Here is a 25987-nt window from a genome sequence, read left to right on the forward strand (position 1 = left end):
CATGACAGTGTCCCCGGCTATCTGGAACCTGCCTTCACCAGGTAAGTCTCCACCTAATTCTGGGGTACCCCAGATTTTCACCCATGATTCGTGAGCCACTTGTGCATGATAAAGATAACCCAGAGCCCAGTGTGGTTGCACAACTCTAGCCTCTGCGTTTCTTACGCAACCTTCCACAGAGGCCGTCAACATCGAACCAACATCAATCCATCATGGCGGAAGAGAAGCAATACCGCGAAGAAGTCACCACCACCAACGAGAGCCTCACTCATCAGCATACCGCCAGCAGTCACGGCCTTCACCATGATCATGTCGCTCAAGAAGCCCTTGGTGGCCATACCGCTGATTTGGGCAAGTCATACTTCACAAGCATCAACTTCATCGGCACTGTCGTGGCCACATGTCTAGCGCAAATCTCTGGGTAGGTGCTTCCATTAATTACTGGAGATGAAGGTACTAAAAGTTTCCAGCTACCTGGGGTGGGTTCTCCCCGCAAACACATTGAGCCTCATCAACGCGGCCATCGGACCGTCCCCGGACATCATCTGGGTCGGTATTTCCTGGACAGCTGGATTCGCCATCGGCTTCACACTTGTCGGTCGCCTGTCGGATATCTTCGGTCGTAGATGGTTCTTCATCTGCTCGTCAATACTCGGTCTTGTTGGAAACATCATTGGCGCGAGTGCACAGAGCATTAACATGTTGATTGTATGTTCGACTGATTACAGCCTACGAATGATACTGACTGTTCCAGGCAACAAACTCCATCAATGGTCTTGCCGCAGCTGGCCAACTTTCATTCCACATCATCCTTGGCGAACTTGTTCCAAACTCTTTGAGAGGTCCTGTGAATGCTTTCGTGCTGTCAACGTCAGTGCCATTCGCCGTCTTTGGTCCGCCAGTAGCACGATCGCTCTACCAGACTACCGAGCTGCAATGGAGGTGGTGCTATATCCTCGGATGCATTGTCAACGTACTGGCAATTGTTCTATACTTCTTCTTCTACTTCCCCCCAACATACGTAAGGAAGCCCACTTCAGCCAAGACAAACCCGACTAACAAACGCAGGAAATGCTTCACGTTGGCGGCAAATCGAAACTCAAACAACTCAAAACCCTTGACTGGATGGGTATCTTCTTGTTCTCAACTGGTCTCGTCGTCTTCCTCATTGGTATGAACTGGGGCGGCTCTGCATACCCATGGAAGAGCGGCCACGTACTGGGAGCACTGTTCGCTGGCTTTGCCACTCTGGTTGCTTTCTGTTTCTGGGAGGCCTACGCCCCAGGACTGGAATATCCCCTTATTCCTCTACGTCTGTTCAGGAACATCGAGTACGATGCCAACGTCGCCTGTGCTAGTCTGGCAGCCATTGTCTACTACGCAAACTCGATCATCTGGCCTACGATGGTCTCCTCGCTCTTTACCACAGACATCACCAAGATTGGATGGCTCTCGGTAAGTCTTCCAAAAATCATACCATCCTGATAATCTTGTTCTAACAAACACAGTGCGCCGTTGGTGGAGGACTTCTCCTCGGTCAGATCCTCGGAGGCGCCGGAGTCCGCTACCTCCCACGCATGAAGATCCAAATGACCGTCGCAGCCGTCATAACCACCGCCTTCGTCGCCGCGGTCGCCGCCTCGGACGAAACAACAGAACAACGCACAACCGCCTTGCTCCTCATCGGCACCATCGCCGCAGGCTACATCGAGAACCTCACTCTATCCAGCACAGCCTACCTCTGGGACCCCGCTGATATCGGTCTCGTCACTGGTGTCATGGGCGCTATCCGAACAGGTCTCTCTGCCATTGCCACAAGCATGTACTCTTCCATTCTCGCAACCGAGTCCGCAAAGTACATACCGCAAAAGGTCATGCCTGTTGCGCTTGCTGCTGGTCTTCCTGAAACGTCACTTCCGGCGCTGTTCACTAGTATCACGGCTGGTGACTTCAGCGCTGTACCTGGCATTTCGCCTGAGATTATCGCAGCAACGGGACAGGCTGTCAAGAGTGCGTATGCACTGTCTTTCCGCACGGTGTATCTCTGCACACTTCCGTTTGGCGTGCTGCTTATCATTGCGGCGGTGCTGTCGCCGAATGTCGAGCAGTATCTTACGGATGAGGTGGCGAGGAAAATGCATGGTAGGGGTGATGAGAAAGGTGATCAGGCTGTTATGAAGGAGGTTGTCGATGCTTGAGTAGAGGACATTAGGCTTCACAGGTAGCATGGATGTCGAGTTCTCCAGGGAAATGAAATGAATTGAGTTCTTTCTCTGATAAGGCAAATCAAGAAGTGTTATCATCCAGATGATACTATGAGCATACTTTTGATGTTTAGCGGTGTTGCCCTGATCGCATACCCGGAGAAGTGACTTTTCCTGTAGCCATCACGCCATACGTAGCACCATACCGACAGGACACATCAGTCCATACCATTTCTTCATTGCTAATACCAAAAAACAAGTCAAAGTCGCGCCCTCTGATGCAGACCTAACAATTCATACATACGCACCACTTCACCTCTTCTTATTCCTCTTAGCCGCCCTCTTCTCACCCCTGACATCCTTCTTCAACCTAGCATCCACCATCTTATACTTACCCTTCGTACCCTTGGGCCTAGTCTTGATACCCTTGTTACCACCCCTAGCCACAATAACGCTGACCTTCTGCTTGGGCTTCTTCTTGGCAGCCCTCGACATCAAGCGTGCAATACTCTGTGCCTTTTCCTTCTCCGTCATACCCTCCTCGTCGGCGAGGAGCGCAGACTTCTTCTTCAGCTTCTCCATGCGCTGGGCGGCCTTGAACTTCTTGCGGGCTTGCGCTTCGCGGACCTTCTTGATGGGTCGTGCGTTCAGGGCGCGCAGTTTCTCCTTGATGGCGGAGGCGGCGGCGGCGGTGGTGGGCCGTTGGAGCTTGGAGTGCTTGTTTTCGTCGTCGAGGAACCAGTCTGGGAGGCCGTCGACGTCGCGGAGGGAGTAGCGGTTGAAGGATTCGTCGAGGAGGTCGTACTTTGTTTTCTGGCCTGTGGCCATTTGGTGAGCGAGGGTCATGGCCTCGGCGGTGATGATGTCGATGTCTGGCCTGCCGTTCTTCATGGGCATGCTGTCTTGCTCCCATTGATCTTCGTCGCGCTTGACTTCTTCGATCTTGTCATCGTCGTCCGAGGATTCCTCGTCGAATGCTGAGGGCGAGGCAGCCTTGGTAGCCGTTCTTATGCTCAGTTCCTGCTCAGTAGCTGGCGCGGGGGTGGCAGGTTCGTCCTTCATCTCGGTGTCACCTTCAACATCGATACCACTGTCATCGTCTTCCTCTTCCAGATCCTCGAGCCCGTCGATGCCCTTGAAGATGTCCTGGTCGAAGAACCGTGCTGCGCGCTTGGTGAGACCGGTCTTGGGCTGCTCTTCGTTGTCGAGGTCGGTGATTAGGTTCTTAGGGCCTTCCTCCTCGTCATCGCTCCAATCGCTGTCGGACTGTACAAGCTCTTCGTCGTCACTTTGTTCTTTGTCTTGATCAGAGAAACCATTGAACTCTTCGTCGTCGTCCTGTTTCCTTGCACGCTTTGCCCTGTACTTGGCGTCTCTTGCTGATCTCTGCTCGACGTATTCGCCGTACATGTTGTCAAGGTCTCGTTCAAGACGATCCTCTTCGTCGTCAGTTTCCGGTTCCTCCTCTTCTTCCTCTGGCTGTTCGCGTTCAATGACTTGCGCCATTCTACCCTTGGCGATCCTGTTCAGAGCACCGGCCTTGTCGACTGCCTTGAGGCCGAACATGGAATCCTCGCCAGTTGGTCCGGCCTGTTCCAGACCGATCTCAAAAGGTGTAGCCATGTTCATTTGTAGACGAGTGATCTCTTTTTGCTTCCGCTCGTTCTCAGCTCGGCGCTGCTTCTTTCTCGACTTTGAGTCTTTCTCCTTCAGTCGCTCCAACTCCTCTTGAATCTGCATCTCCTCGTCCATCGACTCGATCTCAGCGACCTCATCGCCTTCTTGCGCTTCTTTGGCCTTGGCTTCTTCTTGAGCCTTCGTCTTCTTGGTCGCGAAACCGAAGATCTCGCGCACCCTCAGACGCCAGCGCAGAAGGCGCTTGAAGTCAGCGCGACCCAAGACCTTTAGATCGGCACAGCAGTCCCTGATTTCCTTTGTGGTCTCCGGAAGCTTGTCGATGGTTGCGACAGCGATGTCACCGTTCGGCTTCTGTTCGAAGCTGAGCTTGTTCAAGCCACCCAGCATAGCGATGGGGTCGGTGGTTTGGATGAAGTCAGAGACAGGCACCTCTTTGAACTGTGTCCAGTCGCCCTCCTCGTAACCCTCACGCTTCCTCTTCTTGACCTCAGGCTTGAAAACCTTGGCTTCGTTGTTCGGGGTAGGGTCTGAGAGTTCGGCGAAGACACTGCGGGCGTCGAGGAACTTGGGATCGAGGTGCTTCGGGGCTTTGTAACCGCGGCAGACGACGAAGATTTCGGCGGAGACGTTTCGGGAGGACGGTGGCTTGGTTGCTTCGACCTTGGTGAATAGTTGGTTAAACACCCAGAGAAGTGAGTTGTAGTCCTTGGATCTGAAGATCTTGGTGACAAAGGTTCCTCCTTCGACCAAGAACTCTGTAGCCAGCTTCATAGATTGTAGAACGAGCTCTGCTTGCGTGAAGGCATCCTGCACCCAGGCAGTTCCGACGTTGGGCGCACCATCGTGGAGGACAGTGTCGCACTTGAGATGCTTAAGATGTTGGCGCAGAGTCGCTCGGCACTTGTCCGTGGTAATATCGCTCTGGAAGGTAATGCATCGTGGGATGGGCTTGATTGGGGCGAGATCGACACCGACGATGAGGGAATGCGCGGGCATAACCTGTGGTTTTTAGCATGCAGGCGCATTGTGTATAGAATGGTAACGTACCTCGGAAGCGACCTGACACCATGATCCGGGCGCAGCGCAAAGATCAATCAAGACTTTGCTCTTCTCGAGGAAGTTGTACTTCTTGTTCAGCTGGATCAACTTGAAGGCGGCACGCGCACGATAGCCCTTCTCCTTGGCGAGCTTGTACCATTTGTCGAGACGACCTTTTCCGTGCTTTTGGAGATTAGTCACTATCGCCAGTATTAATTCTGTACTTGCGCACCTTCTTCTGGATCGCCATTGCTGCGGTTCGGCGTCGTGGTACGGCGGGCAAAAGTTCGCGCTACAAAATTTGGGAAGCCCGGCAATATCGCTAGGCGGTGGCAGAATCCACGCTATCAGGGTACGCTAATCCAGGACTAGTGCACGGGATGGGCCCACATGCGTCATTGCTGGCTCAGCACGACGCGCCTGGTCCACCTCGGGATGAAGGTATGCTGCCAACTTCACGTGTCTTGCCCGTGCTGATGCTTGATCCAGCGGTCGCATCGCCTTCTCAGCTCCTTCACCCTCCCTGCCGGAATGAACCCACGCAAGAAGTCCAAGCCAAACCCCGAGGCTCCCTCCGACGCATCCACCAAGGCCCCAGCAGTCCCACAGGATGCAAGTACGGCCGACACTACTCCCAGCAGTAGTGACATCCTGCCAGATGCACCCTCTGACCAGTCGGTAGCAGCGTCAACGTCTTCAGTTGGCGCCACAACACCGACCGCCTCCGGGACACAGACACCGCGAGGCAAGAGGTGGCTTTCGGGCACGGGCAGTTGGCGGTCGAAAGCGCCTGCCATAGTCCAGACCGCGAAGGAAAGCATCGGAGTCAGCGGCGGCGCGACAGGCGAACTACCTGATGAGGAAGCGAAGAAGCCAAGAGACGAGTCGCCCAAGAAGTTCCTCACCAAGCGCAAGTCGAGCAAGGGCGATGCCATACCCGCCTCCATCACCCAGGTGAACGTATCCTCGGACGGTCTCCTCGATGAAGCCCCAAAGCCAAAGCTGCAGCCGCAAGAAGTCGAAGAGACACCAGCGCCCCAAGTTTCCGAACCGCCATTACCCCCCGAACCGCCAAAATCACAAGTGGACGCAGCTGCTAGTGCATGGGGATGGAAATCTTGGTGGTCACGCCCCGACGGGTACGCAGATCCAGCCAAAGTCAAAAGCGAGGCACACTCCAGCGTTGACGAGGCTTCCACCACGCCACTTCCTGGACCGACACCTTCAGAAGAGCCAGATGCGCAAACGAAGGGCCTAGATGCTGGCACTATCCAACCCGACACCGATCAGGTCGCAGATGTAGATGGGAAGGATATGCCGAAAGAAGCGGCACCTCGTCCAGATACAGAGTCGAGGGCTATAGCATCTACAACTGCCAAAGTCCTGGCGAGAGCTGCATCTGGCTCTTGGTTTTGGACGTGGAGTAGTGCGCAGAATGCGCAGGCGAATCCACCTCCAGTCGAGCCTCCCACTGAGAATAGCGACTCAGCTAAAGGCGATACCGAACCGCAGACTCTCCCCGAAGCACCTGCTGAACCCGAACCCACTGCCCCTCAAGAGACACCAGCACCCACTGCCCCGGATGCGCCTATCGAAACCCCTCAAAAGAGTACTACAGAACCCTCAAAAACCTCCGCATGGGCTTTTTGGTATAGGGGCAAGCCAGAAGACGAAAAGAAGCCAGGAGAGGCCGGACCGCAGAAACATGTCGGCGAGGTCGCAGTGTTCGATACCCCCTCACAATCGAATCCAGAAGCAGCGCAGTTCAACGAGCAAGAGCAGCCCAAAACAGACACAGAGACACCCAAAGAACCACAGCAGCCACCCAAAGAGGAACCGGTGACCAAGAAATCGTTTGCATCGTTACGAGGCAGACCGAAGACAAAGCCTCCCGCTAAAGACACGCCAGCAGATACTCCCACGTCAAGTAAGCCCGCTACGCCGACGAAGGCCTCACCAGTGCTCGAGCCTACGAAACCCGAGACGAAGCCCGACGCCAAACCCGAGACAGGAACTGCTGCCAAGCAAGCGCTCAAGCAGGCAGCGAAGGCCAAGCAAGGACCGGCGAACCTCCTGCTGCCAGAGTTCAGGACCACCTACCAAATGGTCCAGCAACCAACTTTCTGGAAGCAAATCCGGCGATACTTCCTCGGAGGCGAGCCTGCGACCCCTCACCTACATATCAACCCGGCACCGCCGAAGATCAAGAAGGCTGTAGCGATTGGCGTACATGGCTTCTTCCCTGCGCCTATCATTCAGAAGGTGCTAGGGCAACCAACGGGTACATCAATTCGATTCGCGAATGCAGCGGCAGCAGCGATCAAAGACTGGACCGAAGCGCGGGGATACAGTCCAGAGATTGAGCAGATAGCATTAGAAGGAGAGGGCTTCATTGCTGAGCGCGTCAACTCTTTGTGGAAACTCTTGCTGAACTGGATCGATCACCTGAAGCAAGCCGACTTCATCTTGGTCGCCTGCCACTCGCAGGGTGTGCCGGTAGCTATGATGCTTGTCGCGAAGCTCATCCAATTTGGATGTGTCAACGCAACGAGAATCGGAGTATGCGCCATGGCCGGTGTCAACATGGGCCCATTCATCGAGTACAAGACGAAGTACTTTGGCCCTACGGCTGCCGAGTTGTTTGAGTTCTCCAACCCTAAGAGTCTTGTTAGCCAGATGTATCTTGCTGCTCTAGACGAAGTCCTTCGTTTTGGTGTGCGGATACTATACGTTGGTAGCATCGATGACCAGCTGGTCTCTCTTGAAGTAAGCAGACTCTTCTCGAAACATACTTTTTGCACCTACTAACACATACCAGTCATCAACCTTCTCTACGCTTTCGCACCCCTACATATATCGCGCGGTCTTCGTCGATGGCCGCATCCATGCGCCAGACTTTCTAACCCACCTCGTCGGCTTCGCGCTGAAGCTACGCAATCTGGGTCTCCCCGATCACGGCCTCATTCGCGAACTCTCCCCCGCCCTTGCAGGCTCACTCTATGGCGGCGAAGGCCACTCCCGCGTCTACGAAGACCCTGCCATCTATTCCTTAGCCGTCCAACACGCCCTCGAAACAACATCCCTACCGACACCAACAACAACTAAAGAGCGACCGAACACCGCGGGCAGTTTCCAGGGTATCAACATCCCCATTATTGGTGAGAAACTCGCAAATAACAGTAAGAAGGAGGACGTATTTAAGCTCCGGGTGAATCACTACGAGCCATCTGCCACCACAACAAACCCAAACCCTTACTTCTTACCGTGGGCGATGAGGGGGTTACTCGAAGAAGACTTCGTCAAAAAAGAACTTGGAGATGAAGTGGAGAAGTTGCTGGGCATGTTTGAGGCATGGAAGCCAACTGGGAAACAGCTCAAAGATGTTAAATTTAGACTCGAGGGAGTGCGAAGTAAGCTCTAAGCACCTAATCGAGATGGCAATTTTTAGTGTAACTGTATGAATATGCGAGCGTTGTCTGGAATGGGTAGGCGTTCACGAGGCGCTCAATTTACGTGGCGGGAAGATACCATACAATGGGCGTAGAACACATAGCGTATTGAATTTATACGATTGATTTGCAGATATACACACATCTGGCCAAGACCTTCTTCCGCTTGCAAACGTACGGTGATCGTTTCGCTAGCGACTCCCGACGGCAGATCTACTGACTCCTTACAATTAGTTGTCATCGTAGAAGATCTCCTTGTACCGATGTGTAGCATCCACAACAGCATTTGCGGCATTGAAGTCTGCTCTTGCGTCAACATAAACCCTACTTGGTAAAGGAGGGCACATACCGATGTTTGTCCCAAAGTCTGTAGCAGCTTGTACCTTGACATGCAGATTCTGGTCTACCTTGCCGATGATCTCTACTGCGTGGCCGACGGCGAGGTGTGAATCCTAGTTCGTTCAATATTAGCTTTCATGATTTCAAACTGCATGCGAGAATACTTACCCTGTTCAGGATGACATCAACGTTGCCTCCTGCATCGATGACTGCCGTCTCGCCGCGCAGTTGCACGACTTTGCCTAGCATGCGCACGATGCGGTGTTGGAAGTTTGATAGGTGTGGGGCGAGGATGCGGGGGGTTTGTGGGTGGTCCATTGTGAAGCTAGCTTTTTCGGATTTTTGTGCGGAGAAGCTTTGTGAGCGCTTAATGTAGTATAGATGTGTTGTGCTTCTGCCGGATGATTGTGTGTGGTAGGCGGAGATGGTGCTGCGTATTGTGGTGTAGTGTGGTCTGGACGGCAAGGTGGAGATGAAGGCAGGTTTGACGCGTCGCGTAAAATGCGCTAGCACGTGATGGCGCTTGAGCTCCTGATCGTATCTCGGCCAGCGGGAATGAGACGAAACCTCCACACCCGAGCTTCTCAAATCGGAACCATGGATCCTCTAATTAACAGACATCAACATGGATGTTATCCACAGATACGATGTACTACCTTCACCAGGGCAAGCCCGCACCTCTCTGCGGGCATTCGGCGCTCACATATCGCGACGCGACTTCACATAACGAATGCGTGTTCTTCGACCTCGAGACTGCGATCTGGTCATGCGCAAACTGGACTCGGTTTCATCTAGCACCCCGATATGTTCTCGACTTTTTCTCGAAACTGGTCCGTCGTCATACAGCTCCATTTGCTCGTTGGTAGTAACCCAAAACATGTTCGCTTGTCTACCGCAAGGCACAATCAATATATTGATTGACTTCACGATCAGCTTCCCTTGCGTATAGTCGCTTTCTCATAATGAAACAACGATTCTGGAGCATCACACCGCTTGCGCGTGTAATCATCACCGTTTGTGTACAGATATTCTTGCGAGTGTGCCTCTGACCAGCAAGCTGAATGGGTAAGCTGGAGGTATATTAAGGATCTGCAGTTCTGATGCAAAAGTCACACCAGAGCCACTGGGCAGTTTTAGAACAACTATCTTCATTCTAGTCGCTGATACCCACGGTAATGACAACACAGGCTGCCGAGAAGCACGACGCCCTGACGGTATGGGCCAACGACACAACTCACGACTTCTACTACCCTCCTTCCGATTTACAAGTACCAGACAATCCAGTCAGAACGGGACCTGGTCGCGCATGGGATGAGGCCGACTTCGCGAAGAAACAAGCGTCACTGGCCTACGCAGTCAACAAGAATAAACCACCACACGCCGGAAGATTTCCCATTCGGACTAAACTCCAATCTCTCGATAGCGGCTCGAAGAAAACGATCTTGACCAACCATTTCCAGCTGAAGACGCGCGACAAGGAACTCTACGAGTACGAAATTCTCGATCTCGACGCGGACGGTCCGACTCGGAAAAAGATCCAGGCTTTGTTTCGTAAAGCAGTCGATACATGGCCTTTCCTCAACGCCCACCAGGACAGTTTCGCTACAGACGGCCAGAAAACCATCGTATCTTGGAAAAGCCTGCACAGTAACATGGACCCTAGCACGCTCGAAGCAGGCACTTCATCTACTTGGCGCCGCGATCTTGTAGTCAATAGCGCTATTACCATCCCAGCGCGTTTCAGCTTCGTTGGAACGGTCGATGTTGCTGGTCTCATCCAGCAGAGCGAGAGTAACCCGGACCAAGAAAAGACTGACCATACTTCTGCGGAGCGGTGTCTTAACATCCTTATTGCGAAGAGCTTTGACGCAAGCGTAGTCCGGCTTTCTGGAAAGAAATTCTACGTAAGAAAAGCTCGCGCAAACCTTGGAAGTTCCACGTCGCTTGAGATCATTCGAGGCTACCATTACGCTGTCAGGCCGGGTATGGGAAACCTGCTCATGAACTTCAACGTTGCGACTAGTGCATTCTTTCGTCCAATCCTTGTAAGCGAGTTTCTTGCGGATCGTGGCACCTTCAGCAGCGACTGGGAACGACAAGTCAATCTCAAAACTCTCCGGGTTTATGTAGAGTTCCCTCATTCTGAGGATCGCCTGAACAGGCCAGGTGCTCGTATCAAGAAGATCAAGGATCTTGGACCCGCTATCGGCACTCTGTCCTTCCGGAAAGTATCCAAAGATGCCCAAGGACAACCGATAAGGGACATAACCCAACCAGGTGGTTGGCAACTCGATCCTCCTACTCAGGTAGTTGATCATCTGATGACAGGTAATAAGACTCATCTATATTTAGTGCGTTGGCTAACGTCATTACAGTGTTTGGTCAGTCTGCCGTCCCAGGTCGAAAGGCTGTCAACGTGGGATCAGCTGGTGACCCGGTCTATTACGCTCAAGAAATGCTTCGCATCATTCCTTACCAACTGTACACACGTCCTGTTCCCGATCGATTTACCCGCAACATGGTCGAGATGGCTGCACTTGATCCAGGTCAATCGCAGTGGCTCATCGAAAATGAAGGCCTTTCTCAACTTGGGTTTGCCAACGCTAAGAATGAGGAGGTTCAGTTTGTGAGTAGCGACTCTCCACATTGGCCGCTCTGGAGCTAACTCGTGTGCAGCGTAATAATGTCCCACTGTCCTTGTATCCGACGATGCTACAGGTACCTTCCACAACATTGTCCTACCCTGAAGTCCAGTACCAATGGAATACGTTTCGTCCTGAGAAAGACAAGAAGGCGAACGACAAACCTCCATCCTTTACGCAGTCCGCTTGGAACCTGCAACCCTTCACAGCTTTCTACACCCCTAAAGTACAGACGTTGAAATACTTTGTCATTCATTCATTGGATTCGACAGTCCCCGTGGCCGGTTTCGAGACGGAGTTGCAAGACCAAATGCTCCGAAGATGCAATACGAAGGCCGAGGGGGTAGTCCGCTTGAATGCCAGCGAAGCTGCAAGTGAACTCAGAGGCTCTTCCTTGGAACTAAGAATGAAGCAAGCTAAAGAATCCGAGGCTGAGCTGGCGGTTTTGTTGCTTCAGAATTTCGACCGCAGCGCTTACTCGGAGTTCAAGAACCTGGCAGACCGCAAGTATGGGCTACGCTCTCTCTGTTTAGCAAAGCCGGCGCTATTCTCGAACTCCAAGTACATGAGCAACGTTGCTCAGAAGATAAACATCAAGTTCGGTGGTGTGAACTCTTACGTGGCGAAGGTCAAATCTTTCTTGGAGACAAAGACGCTCGTTCTGGGTGCAGATCTAGTACATCCCCCAGCTGGAGCACTCGAAGATACACCCTCTATTGCCTGTATGGTTGGTTCTATCGACAATCACGGCGGCTGTTTCCCGGGATCTGCCCGACTCCAAAGCAAGGACCGAGACGACCGAGAGGTAAGTTCCACCGTTCATCTCCCGAATTCTATTGACAGTAACCAAGATAATTGACGAAGAGAACATTATGTCAATGGTCAAAGAGAGAATCAAGGCCTAGCGGGTTGACAAGGGGGGTCTTTTCCCTCTGAACATCATCTATTATCGCGACGGAGTGTCCGAAGGTATGTCCACTGACAAGTTTTGTGTGTGACCTATACCTTGTTCAGCTTACTGACTTCATACCTTCAAACAGGACACTACCAGAAGGTAGTGAGCGTCGAGCTGAGAGCTATCCGCCGAGCATGGAGAGAAGCACAAGCCGCTACCAACACCATCTTACTGGGCGGTGTCAAGGATGTGAGGCTTACGGCTTTGGTGGGTGTGAAACGCCACCATACCCGCTTCTACCCGATGACAGACAAGGATGCGGACACTGAATGGGGAAACAACAATTGCCTTCCTGGCACCTATGTGGACCGAGTCGTCACCTCGCCATACTATCGAGACTTCTATCTTCAGTCTCACAGCGGTGTCAAGGGTACAGCGAGACCAACTCATTACTTTATGCTCGCGGACGGAAAGATTCCTAATTGCACCACCATCGACGATCTTCGGATGCTGGTAAGTTCGCGCTCGCTTCATTGTTGGAAATAGCCTATAATCTTGGCTTCGTTACTCTTTGCTAATTACCCTAACAGACTCATAGTCTCTGCTACACTTACTGCCGAGCCACGGGTGGTATCTCTTACGCAGCCCCAACCTACTATGCCGACCGCTTGTGCGACCGAGCACGTCTCTACCTCCCCGAATCCTGGACCGCCAACAATGTGGGGCTGCAGGCCAGTATCGATACCGCAAGAACCAACCACTCGACTGCACGTCAGAACAATCGTGATCTGCTATACCGTCAAGGACAGCAGTTCAACTCGACGGTGCATAATGCGAAGTCTAACGCAGAGCTTGCAGATGAAGGGCAAGACGAGGACAGCCTTCGCGCCTTCACCAAGGACTTCGTCATGCAACACGCCAAGAACGAGTTCTACGCGTACAAGACTGACCAAACGGGAAACCCTTGGCACGAGTCTCTCGACAAGATCATGTTTTGGATGTGAGCGCTGGCTCATAAGACGGAACGGTAAGTCGGTGATGGGTGTCTCATACTGTCCTGCCCTATTTCCTTCTGCCCTTCACTGTTTGATTGGATTTCCCTTCTTTCCTTTCGTCATCATGTCATTCCCTCGGTACTAGACAAACGTTGGGTAGGTATGCTTCTTATCAGCTAGTGACGTCCATTGCAACGTCAGGTTGCTACGTCACCTGCCCCCCTCTTCAATACCATCTTGTCGGTACCATCATGTTTGACTAGCGCTACCTTAGCACCACCCTTGGTTGCATATAAACTTCCTCTCCCGTCCTCAAACCTCTTCTTCTTCTCTCCGTTCATGGCGGCGAATTTGTGAGTTCGTCGACCAAAAGTTCAAGAAGTTAGAAGCATGTCTGTGTTTGGTCTGAGTGTCCAAAATGGATGGGTTTGCAATGTATGATCGCTGTTTCTTCGTCTGGGGAGTCTAGATGCATGGAGTTTACCCGACTGTCTTTTTGTAATGTCTGCGAGAGGTCTTCAACACATGTGTCTGGTAGTCTGAGTTTACATGAATTAAGAAGAAGAGCGATTTGAGGCTATGAAAGCCGCTTGATCGAGTCTCTCGGGGTATCTGCGAACGTAAAGCATCTTTGGATGACCTCGACCGAAGTCGCACGACGGGAACAACATAGGTGGTTCATATGGCCTCGACGTTTTATAAGTTTGTCGATAACTGGTGAAGATGTTCTGAGTATTGAGTGTGTCGCCATACTCAGCGCCACCACAGCCAGCATCGAAAAGTTTGTTGGCGATGGTATTGGTCCACTGACTGCATACGACCTCGTCCCACATCAAAGACCTTGTAGTATGAGATATAGGGTTGACGGTGACTGTCCAGGACTACCTATGCTTCAAGGATTTGTATTAGGAAAGATGTATCATTTTAGTCCTCAAGCTTCTTCAACAAGGCCTTCATCTTGGCCAAGAGATCCGGAATCCTGAACGGCTTTCCAACAACATCATCCATACCCGCTTCCTTTGCGTCATCCATCTGTCCCCCTCGAATATTCGCGGTGACCGCAATGATTGGCACATGCTTCGTAATCTCTTTCCGTTCCTCCATCTCTCGTATCTTCCTGCAGCAGGTGAGGCCGTCCATCTCCGGCATCTCGCAGTCCATGAGAATGATGGTGAGTGGCATGCCATTAGCAACGCAAAATCTCGTTTTCGCGAGATGCTTCAATGCCCAGACGCCGTTATCGGCGGTATGTGTGACACAGCCAGTTTTTGTGAGCTGTTTCACCAGTACCTTTTGGTTGACTAGATTGTCTTCGACGACAAGAACGTGAAGTCGGTCATCTTCCTCTTCGTCTTTCTTGTCGTCTGTGGGCCGGGGAATCTGTGCTTGTACCGGGGTCTCAACTTCCTTAGGCGTGGCAGCGGGCGCGGTGGAGTTCTGGTTCGCAGCTGCGGCGCTGATTTTGCGCGAAGATGCCGCGTGTTCGGCGTCTAGAGCGTGCTTCACTGTATCTGTTGAGATCGTAGGCTTTTTTGCAATCATGCGTTTGCATTTCAAGTAGAACCCGAAAGTACTGCCGACGCCAGCTTGTGACGAGACGCCGATCTGACCGCCGTGAAGCTCGGCAAGTTGGCGCGAGATGAAGAGTCCGAGACCGCTACCGCCGTACTGCATATGTGTCCGTGGAGACTTCACATTGAGAAATCTGTCAGCCTAGTTTTTGCAGTGGTTCGGGGCTGGTCGCTCCTCACAGCTTGCGCAAACTTCTCAAATAGCAGCGATATCTGCTGAGGCGACAAACCGCATCCAGTGTCCTGGACATTGAACCGAAGATAGACAAACGAGCCTGAGCCCCAACCCTCGCCGTTTCCGAATTCGCTCACGATTTGTCTTGGCGGAACAACTAACGGCGGGCGCATAGAATTAGCGCTTCACCTTCAGGATATTCAACTAATGCAGCTACTTACATTGGAATCCTTCTGGTACGCCAAAGTCTGGCGATTCCGCATGAGCACAGACATGAACTGTGATCGAGCGAACTGGTGCGTCCATAGTGAACTTGATGGCATTGGTAATAAGGTTGACGATGATTTGAAGGAGTCGACTTGGATCAAGAATGACCCAGTCAATTTCGAGGTCTCGGATACTCTGATGCGGAACGAACTTGAAGTCGATGTTCTTGGCTTGTATTTCAGGACGGAACCTGTTAGGATGATGTCAGCCCAGCTTCCGTATATATTCGACTACAGGCTACTAACATTGCCATAGACCGCTGTACAACGATGATAGGCTGCGCTGGAATTGGAGTGATGCGGAGAAGATTCGAGTCCAGCTTTGAGACCGTGAGAATATCGTCGACGATCGACTTTTGATGCTGAACACAAAGAGCGATGTTTTCAGCAGCCTCGATACAGTCCTGGGCCATCTTTCGATCGCCAGTGCATGAGAATTTATAGTGCGTCAGAGTATCTTTGATATCGTCGGCGCATATCAAGATCGCGGAAAGCGGGTCTAGATGTTGAGAAACGCGTCAGTAGACATTTCGAATGCAATCTGCATAGGGAGGGATATCGCTACTTCTCATCTCGTGCGACGTGATGTCGATGAATTCGTTTTGTTGACGCTTCGCCTCTTCTGCCTCTCGTAGTCTTCGTTCTTGCAGACCCTGCGCCCACTTCAAATGCGAAATGTCCGTGAGCGAGCCCATGATGCTGATCAGCTCACCATCGGGGCTTAGCTCTGGCTGACTAGCAGAGAGGACCCAATATTCGATTAGTGAACCGTCGATATCTCGGGGCTGGAATGTCGAGTTGGCGAATTGTAGCTCACGACTTGCTGGCTTATGGTGAGTTATCATATCTGGATGTTAAACTTTGTGGTTAGCGCTTGAAACATGCGACTGGCATGGCAATATCGCGTACAGTTCCACATGTCTTGTGCCACTTGCTTGCTCTCACCCACCATCATCTCAATAGTCCAAGGTAGTTTGGTTCCTGTAGGTGAGACACCTGTCATCTCGTAGTATTTCTCGTTCGCCTCCAATAAAAGTCCATCCGGATTGAATAGGTACATGCCCATGGGCGATAGTTCGGTCATTCGGCGCATTCGTCCGGTCTGAAGTTGGAGCTGTCGAGACATCTGTTCTCTTTGTAGGGTAGCCATCTCAGCGACTTCTTTGCTTTGCCGCACTTCACCTTCGAAAAGTAGTACTGACGCCAACGACGTGGCGATCTGTCTATTGAGCATGGCGATGAAAGACCTGTACTCATGATCATAAGCCCTTCGTGGATTGATGCCTATTAGTAACAAGGCACACACGTTGTCTGCATTGGTTGGTCGTAGAGGTAGAACTATGGCCTCTCTACAAGGATCCTTGTAGCCGCGCCATTCGATGATGTCTAACAGTGGCTGTGGAAGCGTATGGTCTTTGATGCTCAACATCCTGGGCTCCAGGGTCTGGGTAGCTGCTCGAAAAGCAGGTGTCAAGATACCATCGTAGTTCTTGAAGCTGAAATTGTCGGGAGACACTGCATGCCCTCTCGGCACGCCGATAGATCCTTCGAACACGCATGACTTGACAGACGTTGGCGTTGCATCTGAATGCGAGGAACCATTCTCAATGTCGTCTGCCTCGGTAACGGTATATAGAAGCGCAAAGGGTACGTCGTATTCGTTGTGATTCAGGCCTTCCAGCACTCTTATCCAGAATTCTTCTGAAATGTGGGTGCGCGGTTAGCGTCAGTCTCACATGAAGGATCGTCCATATTCACTTACTGACAGTACGTGTGGCGTTCATACGCTCCCCGAGGGATCGCAGTAACCACATTCTTCTACTGCTGATCGACTCAACCGTGGTATCAAAAGCATTGAGATAGACTACAGTTCGCATCTCAGTCAGCAGTTCCAGTATCTTTGGCTCAAGCCCACTGAGTCTCGCTGATACGCGGTACGGCAACGTTTCGCAGTGTTACTCACACCCCAAGACCCGCTCTGTTCCACCAAAGACCGGAACCTGTCCATCTGTTAGATGTATTCATGGGGCCAAATCGAGGGCATCAATACTGACAAAAGACCAAGTAAAGAAAGACTCTTCCATGTAACCGTAACGCATGATGGGTAGCGGCTGGTTGTGGTTTAGCTGCGCATGGCCTGTCCGAGCACATTCGCGAATTACAGGACCAACCGCATGCCACATTTCACCGAAAGGGCCTGAGAAACCGGTTCCCATCAAAGCCGGATGTTTATCGCCCGTCACGTCGTCTCGATAGGCCTCATTGTAAAGCATGGTCAGGTCCTCGCCCCAAAAGACAGAAGACGGGTGAGGGTTGCGCATGACCAAACAGACGATCTCTCTGAACTGGATCGACCATCTGTTCATAGCTCCTAATGGTGTATTTGCCCAGTCGATGCCCCGTATAAACTGTAGATGATCCGAGAGAATACCTCTGGGGTGCGGCACTGTCCAGTCAGGTACAGACGAGTCAGGCGTAGACAGAGTGATCGCTGAGATGCTCGACTTGCTATTCTTGTCACGGTCCTGGCCGAGGGAAACAAACGGGAACTTGGGTTGTTGCACATCTTCAATAATCTCCCGCGTCGGTATTGCCTCTGCGGAAGCTAAACGCTTCGCTGCGTCGGCAGTGAGATCGCTGTGTCCTTCTTTCTCGAGTCGCGGCGCTGATGCACACAGCGGATCCCCTTCGGGAACATCTTCATTCTGGAACAGCTTGTGTGCGCTAATCAGTCGCCAATTGGGATGGATCGAAACACCAAACCACAACAAGTTCTCGAACTCGATGGTAATCGGAAACATGTCCCTGGAATCGTTGAATCGGCTGAGGATTGTCGCCCATATTCGAAACTCGTCATGCGTTGCACTACCATCCACCAAGTCGCGATCGGTTGGTGAAGTGCCAATTACCTTCTCCAGTAGTTGGTGTTGCTCACGAAGTGCCGCATTGCAGAAAATGGGTCGTATCGGATTTCGACATCCCGTCGAATATTCGTCCATGTTGAGCATGAATGTGGGCCTGTCATCGAGATCCAAGAGTTGCGGAAGGGTGCATGTGTTGAGGACGTCCAGAGCAGCATCTTGCCTTTGGGCCTGGTGTAAGACAGAAGGAGCTGTAGGCAGCGGTAACTGAAAGAACGAGCTACTCATTAGGGTCCAGATAGATCGTGTCGGCCCTGCGCGATGATAAAGCAAGGTACATTAGGAATAGGGAGGGCGTGCGTTTGTAGGGTCGATGTGCGACGTACAACGTGAAAGGTCGCGATGAGTCTGTGCCTGGGCCATAGACGCTATGAGCGTGGTAGCTACGGTTCCTGTGGACGTGACTACCAAGACTGCGACAATCAGAACATGATTGGCAGCTACATCATGACGCAGACCGTTGCAGACATTACCATGTCGCCGATACATCGCATGCTGCTTAAAAGTATTACTTCCCCGTTGCAGCTATGCGAGCTCTTCCGCGAGCTGTACCATGCCTTCTCCAAGCCGGTGGGCATCATTTAGATGCCTGGGTAGCTTTGCGACGGGCTTCTCCAATGTAAAAAACAAAGAGACATCAATCGCATGCGCGTGATAAGGACCCATATAGCAAGCACGGTGTCGTTCAGAAAATGGGACGCTGAAGTAGATGTCGCGTCCACGGGTGCGTCCCGGGACGGTTGTGAACCGCGCTACCTGGTTAAAAATGACGTCACGCGTTCTTAGCACCAACACGGGATGTTCTCCGCATCGCAGAACGAGCAGATTGCTGTGTTGCACGATCCAACATCAATCCTCTCTGATGTCTTGGTTGATGATTCTTGTGCGCTGGATCTGCGTCTTTGAATGGAGGGCAGAAGCTGCTACTATCTCTCGATCCAAGACTTTGATGGAGCTCAAGACCGTTCGACTTCCGAGGTCCCGAGGTCCCTTCCTACTGTAGGCTGTAGGCATGGAATGATCCTATACACCTGACCATACAGACACCTCCAAATAAACTCTTGTTGCGACATCGTTAGTATACACACCCAGACGAGCCGAGGGAACTCAGTGACAGCCCACAACTTCAACGACTCCGAGAAGCTCGTCAAATCAGGCGCCATGGAACGCGCAGAATTGAGGGGGAGAGAGAAAAAGACAAGAGAGTCGAGACCAAATGCTTGGAGTTGTGGCGGGGTAGAGGTGATTGTATGCGGTTCAGTAACTTTCCAGATGTTAACGCAGTAGTAGTGGTGCTCTAGCCACAGATTAGCCCGAACGAGGGGTCTTGGAAAAAACTACAAGTTTGTTCTGGTGTGATACGCTAGCATACGCCTGAAATATACTCCCCGTGGTTGAGAATCGGAAGGAGAGATTGTGCGGGCTGGAAAAGAAGAAGTACGGGGATAACTTCCGCAGGGCGGACCGGGTGTTTGGGCCGCGCTTGGATGTGCGTAGTGTGGGCCCACGGACATTTTATCAACGTCAAAACCCCCATCTGACGGACAGAATCCCTCGTCTCTGAGAAGAATTGCATGTGTATGTCTCCACAGCGCGCAAGCCTCATCGCCGATATCTTGGCGGGCTGCTAAGCCGAGGTCGAGCGAGGTCAGGTTAAGAGACTGCCCAGGCGGTTATCCAGGTGTGCTGGCAAGACTCGGCCAATCGCATCTTCACAACCCAGTCCGTCTATTTGGCTGTGGACGCAACTCCTCTTCTCTCCGCGCACTCTTCACCGGCCGATGTTCATGCATTCCTTGCTCAACCACCATCACTACAATGCATCTCTAACACGTGCAGAAGGTTATTTCGCGTGGATCGAATGCCGAATGCGCCAGAGCCATGCGTCAATCCGAGCCCAAGCGGAAAGTGGGTTCACGATGTCAGTGGCGCTCAACTGCCGCATTCAATAGTCTTCGAACCGGATCTAGTAAAGCAGCTCTTGATTTACTCAGGGGAGAGATCATGATCACAGCCCGTCCCGTACGCTAATGACTTACGTAGTGCATGATCTACAAGGCCTATGCAGATCGATATATACCAAGATGCGCTTCCGCGACGTTTCCACCTGGTCGGCGACGCTAGAGCGGTGACAATGTAAACATTTCGTGGTAGACTGCGATGCAACGTTTGGGCAGGATGACGATCTTGAGCTTCACGACTCGTGGTGTAAGAATGGTTAAAGAAGGGTCGTGTGCTTGCTTATCTTGATCGACCAGGGCCCTGCATCTCCTCATCTTTTGGTCGTGCTTGCTTCTTGTACCAAGGTCCAGCAATTGTCAACATGCGTCTCTCCATCCAATCGCTAGCTCTTCTGAGCGTTCTCCCTGCGTCGCTCGCAGCTCCCGCACCATCTCCAGCTGCGGCACCTGCACCGATTGCAGCACCTGCACCGGCCGTCGACGCAGTCCAGGGTCTGGATGAACGTCAACTGCTCAGTAAACTCACATCTGGTTTGACCTCCCTCGTTGGTGGCCTTCTCGGCCAATGCGACCAAGCAGTCAAGGACGGCGATGCCCCAAAGGTGCTCGACATCCTTCAGCAACTTCAGCCTACTTCGCGACCAACGAACATCGAAGAGGCGGTTGCAAGGCATTCCCAGATCTGGGCGAGCCCGACCACGCGAACGGACTTTTTCGCCGCTGTTGCGACCCAGATAGCCGGTGGCCTTGTCCTTGACGACACGCTAAAGGCCGCCTTCACCGGTGGTCTGCCCTTCGGCGAGAACAGCATCAACAACAATAACCCAGCCACCGTCGGTATCTACCCCAAGAAGGATGCTGCTGATGCACCTTACACACTCTCCGAGTCTGCGCTCCGAAAAGCACTCTTCATCCCACCTAGCTTCACCTACGGCGCGAAACGCCCAGTGATCTTTGTACCCGGAACTGGTGCTTATGGAGGCACAAACTTCGCCAACAACCTCAGGAAGTTGTTGAATGGCAAGAGCTATGCTGACCCTGTATGGCTCAACATCCCCGGCGCTATGCTTGCAGACGCGCAGACCAACTCTGAATACATTGCCTACGCCATCAACTACATCAGTGCCGTCTCACGCACGAACAAGGAAAACATCGCCGTCATATCTTGGTCCCAGGGTGGTCTGGACACACAGTGGGTGTTGAAGTACTGGCCATCAACCCGCAAGGTTGTCAAGGACTTCCTTCCCGTGTCTCCAGACTTCAAGGGCACTGTCATCGCGAACGCGATCTGCTTGACACCGAACAGCGACATCGCGCTCCTTCCCTGCGACCCCTCTGTTATCCAGCAAGAGGCTACCTCCGATTACATTGCATCGCTCAGGCGTGATGGAGGCGACAGCGCATACGTACCCACTACGACCTTTTACTCCGGCCTCTTTGATGAGGTTGTGGAGCCTCAACAAGGCACTATCGCATCCGCGTTCATCAATGACGCGCGCAATGTTGGTGTCTCCAACAACGAGGTACAGAAGGTGTGCTTTGGACAGCTAGGCGGCTCCCTCTATGGCCATGCCGGCGTTCTGTTCAACCCTCTGACTTACGCGCTTATCGTTGATGCGCTTACGCACGATGGACCGGGTAATGTGGATCGCATTGATGTCAAGAGCGTTTGCAGTACCTACGCCGCTCAGGGTCTCGACCTTGACGATGTATTGGCTACTGAAGGGCTCATTCCTGTGGCTGGTGTACTGCTGTTGACGTACCCACAAAAGATGTACGCTGAGCCTGAGTTGAGGGCTTATGCTAGATAGATGCGGCTCACAGATAGTCACGTTCAATATCACAGTCACTAATATATCTTGTAATTTGCTTCATCAACTTTGTTAAGCTATACTTTACGTGGAAGCGTGGAAGCTTGCCTAGGCCAACAACCTTGCAGTATGAACTTGCACATAACAGCCCAGAAACGTACTACCTTCAAACCAAGCACTACCTAAGCTCCAATCAAGTAATAAAGTGATTCAGGGGAAAAAATCAGTATCCTAACAGCCAGTTCAGCTCACGTGCTGTTCCAGCTTGTCTCACTTCTTCTCCTTCTTCTTCCTCCCTCGCTTGCTGGCCGGTGCAGATTTTGTTGGTGGGTTATAGGACGGTTGAGGGAACGAACTCGTAATGTTTGAATAGCCTGGATGATGCGCGAAGGCTGGCATATCCGGTGGAGTCATATGTACCCCCGGATGAGTCGGATAGCCCGGCGCCGGAACGGTTATCGCTTGTTGACCTGGTGGCTTCACTATGTTACCATCGGGCCCTACTACTCCCACCGCAGTGACGTCTTCTTTAGCGACACCATGGTCAAGGAGGAACTGATCCATCGCCGTGAGCGCAGTAGGGTTCTTGGCTTTTATAGCTCTGTTGATCTCCAGAATTTTGGCTACCTTCTCTGCTTTCGGGAGACTTTTGAAAGCCGGCATGCTAGCTGCAAGCTGAGCTGTGTCGGTCCAGTCCGGTGTGACAGTAGTTGCGAGGAGTTGGGGAACGGACTTGGAGATGCCGGCAGGTCTAGCAAGAGTCGGGAGGCCAGGCTGAGTATTGCGACGACGGTTGGCAGTATTTCCGGACTGCGCGGGCTGCGATCGAGGCGCAATAGGGAAGCTGTGTTGCTTAATCTTGAGCTCTGGCGCCGCGAGCGCCTGGCGTGGCTGGAAGTATTGCGTCTGTGCTAAAGATGGATTACCCGCAGGCTGGTAAGAACCCAGTTGTGGGGAGTACTGCTGGATGGACTGAGCCGATGTATACATCTGCGCCGTAGGAGTTGGTGCAGGGGTTGGAAGCTGGGATGGACCCATACTCCGCTGCTGTCCGACCTGCTGTAAGTAGTCCGGAACATAATGCTGCTGAAGAGCCGGACGCGGTGCGTACGACAATTCTGGGCCGTTCACAGTGTCATCGACCTGTCTCTGCCAAATTGGCGACATCATTTCGTGTTGACGACCTTGTAGAGAACCTTGAGAGCCGGGTGACGGGTGTTGTAGTCCAATTCCTTGCTGCTGATTGGGAAGCTGACCCTGTCTCCTTGCCCAGAATGCCTCGATCTCTTGGTTTCGACGTTGATAGTGCTGCAACTCAGGAATAGTCAAGGTTCCTGAGAGCCCAGGTTCAGTGAAGTCGCCCGGGTTTGCGTATAGCAAACGAGGGTCGATATCGTGGTTCGTGGGTGGTCTTGCCGTCATCGCGAAAGTTGAAGTTCCTGGTTGATTATCCACAGATGAAGGGGAATAGTTTGGCACTGATGTGGGCGTAAGTATCCACAATTAAGCAAAGAGTTCGCTGCAAAAGAGTCTACGGCCTATGTAGCAGTTGAAATGTGGACAGCGTAGAGAAATTGAGGGTGTATATATGACATTACCGAGATGAAGGAGCGGAACTGTGAACAGTGTGGGTTGGATGTAGGGCTTAAATGGGGTGAAGAGCGTTGTGCTTATGACGGTGTGGTAGCAAATCTGGTGAAAGCGCGTACATACCTCTCGCGTTTTCGGGCGCAATCTGCATGAGCCGTACACTCTCGTACTTCTTCCATGCTTCACTAGGCTGCGCATTGCGATGCAGCAGCTCGTAGGGTCCCTTTAGCTGCGCCCGCCGGATGAGAAACCTCGCCAGAGGCTGCAGGTTATCCGTGAGTCCATTAAGCTCGGCGGGGAGACCTTGGTGTCTACGTTCGATCGCGAAGAATACGCGCTCAAAAAAGAGATCGTCGCCGTCGATAGAGGATTTCTGAAACGGATCAGCACCCCGACGGCGGCCAAAGTGAACAAATGAGGGAACTTACGGGCTGGAAGCTAGAGGTCTCGAGCGCTCGCTGGACGTACGGCTCAATGTCGAGATCGTCACGCAATAAGTGCTTGAAGGCGTAGCGCAGGTAGGGTGTGAGGGTCTGCGCAACCCATTGCGGATAAACGGGGAGTATCGGAGCGCTCATTCTGGCGTTCCTGTGGCTCGGACAAAAGTCGTTGCGCGGTCGGTGAGGGGGAATGTTGAAAGGGGCGACGAGGATTTAAGAAAGTGAAATCGTAGTATGCGAGACAGTTCATCGAATTCACCACGACAAAGCTGCGACAAGGATCGAACACAGTGAAAAAAGGGCAGAGTATATGAGACAATTTCCCAGCTTCACCACGAGAACCAGGGACAAGAATTGATGGTGCGAGATAGCCTACTGAGTTCATCTCGACTTCACCACGACTTCCGTAGACCTCAAGTGGGTGAACTTTGTTTTATAGCATGTCCGAAGTTCGAGGCGAATGACAACGACGATTGCCTTCGCCTACGAGCCACATCCCGCGCGAGAATAGTGTAAACCATGGTAAGCAATTCATAAAGATGAAGCAGTCGTTATCCTCGAGGTATTGCCTGAACCTATTCAAAGTAGTCTCGTAACCAGGTAGAGCGCACCGGAGGCTCGGCGGAAAGATAAAACTGGGGAATAGCTTGTACAACGCTTCGCATGCAGCAAAAAAATGCAGCGCTGCGTCTCTAGTAGAAGCTATCGAGTGTCTGAGTCGTCTTAAGTGATTCGAGATGATGATAGTTGAGGATGGTCAAGCGCAGTCGCGTCCGCATACGGGTAGGGGCGCGTCAGGGACGCGACTAACAAAAGCGGGGCGATGACGCACTCCCTATCATCCGCCTGACGACAAATTCGCACTTCATCAACGCTCATTGACATTTTCAGTACGAATCTCTCGGGTCAAACATCTGGCTTATACTAGTCGTATCTCACAGCCTTGTGTGCTGACGGGTTGTCTCAGACCCCACGGCGAAGCCAAGGCACCAACACGGCGCAGCGCAACTCGGGCGCATAATACGCACATATACACGTCCTTCTTCTTGGCTACCGTCGATCGCATCCAACGAGTACCTATCCACTGCGTAAGCTTTCAGAATGGGCAGATCAACAATGCCATATAGGGAAGAACATCATGTGGCTGCATGGCTACTTTTCCTCTCCCGAGGTCGACAAGAGAGAGCCACATCAGCACAGCTATGCTCAAAGACTCGGCTACCTGTGTCTTGGCCCTTTGCTGTCAGACCGGGTCATTCGTAGGATTATCGTTACTCTGACCTAGCGGCGAGGAGAGACAATGGATGACGGCGTGGGGCGTAGTCGACTTTCACTTTTTTTTAGCCAGCCACTGACAGGAAGACGCGACACTCCACCGGCCACGCCATGTTTCTTGACCATTCCATGAGGATAAGCTGAGAAGGAAATCGATATTTGGCCACAGTTCGGGTCTTGCACGAAGGCAAGAAAGACGCTTCATTGGTACCAGCTATGCAAGGAGGGAAAGTTGAGTGAGACTACCAGTGTATAGTTATGTACGCGAATATTTACTCTCCGCTGCGGTTTCACTCCAAGTTCACTTAGCCATTCCGCCACAATCTCGTTTCCCATAAAGTGACGACTCTGACTTCCTCGACTCTTCTAAGCATCTCCCAAACAACCACCGAGTACACCAATTTACTTCCTCTCGAAACACCAAGTCAAGATGAAGTTCGCCCTCTTCATCAGTACCTTGCTCTACACTGCCACTGTCCTAGCCGCTCCTGGAGCTGTACGTCTCTTCATACCTTCGGCCTAAAGACTTTATTGACACCATCCTGCCAGGTCTCTCTCAAGCGCTCCTTCAAGACCATCGCAGTTCGCGACAACGATAACGTCGAGGGTACTGTGCAAGTTGCCTGTATCGAGTGTCCATGTGGAGTAAGTCTCCTCGTCGTCGGCCTTTTCCTCTGCAAGGGCGGCGCATGGAGTATTATCAAGAGTTACTGACGGCGCCTCCAGGGCTTTACTGGCGCTTGTGAATGCGTCTCGGGGGGATGCTGCTGTGATGAT

General features: G+C 52.2%; 9 protein-coding genes across 9 annotated transcripts; 4 read left to right on the forward strand and 5 right to left on the reverse strand.

Annotated features, from left to right (window-relative positions):
* Positions 1-212: 212 nt before the first annotated feature.
* On the forward strand, positions 213-2198 carry J4E85_002320 (uncharacterized protein; the record flags this gene model as incomplete). The annotated part of the gene is made up of 5 exons (XM_051466599.1): positions 213-421; positions 471-708; positions 755-1021; positions 1069-1455; positions 1509-2198. 5 exons carry the CDS (start codon positions 213-215, stop codon positions 2196-2198), a joined length of 1791 nt encoding a protein of 596 aa, XP_051329454.1.
* A 318-nt stretch (positions 2199-2516) lies between these two features.
* Positions 2517-5130, reverse strand: SPB1 (AdoMet-dependent rRNA methyltransferase spb1; the record flags this gene model as incomplete). The annotated part of the gene is made up of 3 exons (XM_051466600.1): positions 2517-4841; positions 4890-5063; positions 5113-5130. 3 exons carry the CDS (start codon positions 5128-5130, stop codon positions 2517-2519), a joined length of 2517 nt encoding a protein of 838 aa, XP_051329455.1.
* Positions 5131-5411: 281 nt separating this feature from the next.
* On the forward strand, positions 5412-8301 carry J4E85_002322 (uncharacterized protein; the record flags this gene model as incomplete). The annotated part of the gene is made up of 2 exons (XM_051466601.1): positions 5412-7646; positions 7699-8301. The coding sequence occupies 2 exons, from the start codon at positions 5412-5414 to the stop codon at positions 8299-8301; spliced, it is 2838 nt and encodes a 945-aa protein (XP_051329456.1).
* Positions 8302-8559: 258 nt separating this feature from the next.
* J4E85_002323 (uncharacterized protein) lies at positions 8560-8986 on the reverse strand (the record flags this gene model as incomplete). The annotated part of the gene is made up of 3 exons (XM_051466602.1): positions 8560-8630; positions 8679-8781; positions 8837-8986. 3 exons carry the CDS (start codon positions 8984-8986, stop codon positions 8560-8562), a joined length of 324 nt encoding a protein of 107 aa, XP_051329457.1.
* An 857-nt stretch (positions 8987-9843) lies between these two features.
* J4E85_002324 (uncharacterized protein) lies at positions 9844-13209 on the forward strand (the record flags this gene model as incomplete). Its single annotated transcript, XM_051466603.1, has 6 exons — positions 9844-10996; positions 11044-11294; positions 11387-12115; positions 12216-12279; positions 12351-12718; positions 12796-13209. 6 exons carry the CDS (start codon positions 9844-9846, stop codon positions 13207-13209), a joined length of 2979 nt encoding a protein of 992 aa, XP_051329458.1.
* Positions 13210-14124: 915 nt separating this feature from the next.
* On the reverse strand, positions 14125-17026 carry J4E85_002325 (uncharacterized protein; the record flags this gene model as incomplete). Its single annotated transcript, XM_051466604.1, has 8 exons — positions 14125-14868; positions 14952-15103; positions 15168-15403; positions 15459-15711; positions 15778-16035; positions 16122-16459; positions 16517-16913; positions 16975-17026. 8 exons carry the CDS (start codon positions 17024-17026, stop codon positions 14125-14127), a joined length of 2430 nt encoding a protein of 809 aa, XP_051329459.1.
* A 207-nt stretch (positions 17027-17233) lies between these two features.
* J4E85_002326 (uncharacterized protein) lies at positions 17234-18211 on the reverse strand (the record flags this gene model as incomplete). The annotated part of the gene is made up of 2 exons (XM_051466605.1): positions 17234-17338; positions 17375-18211. 2 exons carry the CDS (start codon positions 18209-18211, stop codon positions 17234-17236), a joined length of 942 nt encoding a protein of 313 aa, XP_051329460.1.
* Positions 18212-20456: 2245 nt separating this feature from the next.
* On the forward strand, positions 20457-21905 carry J4E85_002327 (uncharacterized protein; the record flags this gene model as incomplete). The annotated part of the gene is made up of 1 exon (XM_051466606.1): positions 20457-21905. The coding sequence occupies one exon, from the start codon at positions 20457-20459 to the stop codon at positions 21903-21905; it is 1449 nt and encodes a 482-aa protein (XP_051329461.1).
* A 270-nt stretch (positions 21906-22175) lies between these two features.
* Positions 22176-24073, reverse strand: J4E85_002328 (uncharacterized protein; the record flags this gene model as incomplete). The annotated part of the gene is made up of 3 exons (XM_051466607.1): positions 22176-23383; positions 23619-23868; positions 23924-24073. The coding sequence occupies 3 exons, from the start codon at positions 24071-24073 to the stop codon at positions 22176-22178; spliced, it is 1608 nt and encodes a 535-aa protein (XP_051329462.1).
* Positions 24074-25987: the final 1914 nt, after the last annotated feature.

This window comes from Alternaria conjuncta, assembly GCF_024043145.1.
Source record: "Alternaria conjuncta strain BMP 0040 chromosome Unknown scaffold_3, whole genome shotgun sequence".
Classification (NCBI taxonomy): Eukaryota; Fungi; Ascomycota; class Dothideomycetes; order Pleosporales; family Pleosporaceae; genus Alternaria; species Alternaria conjuncta.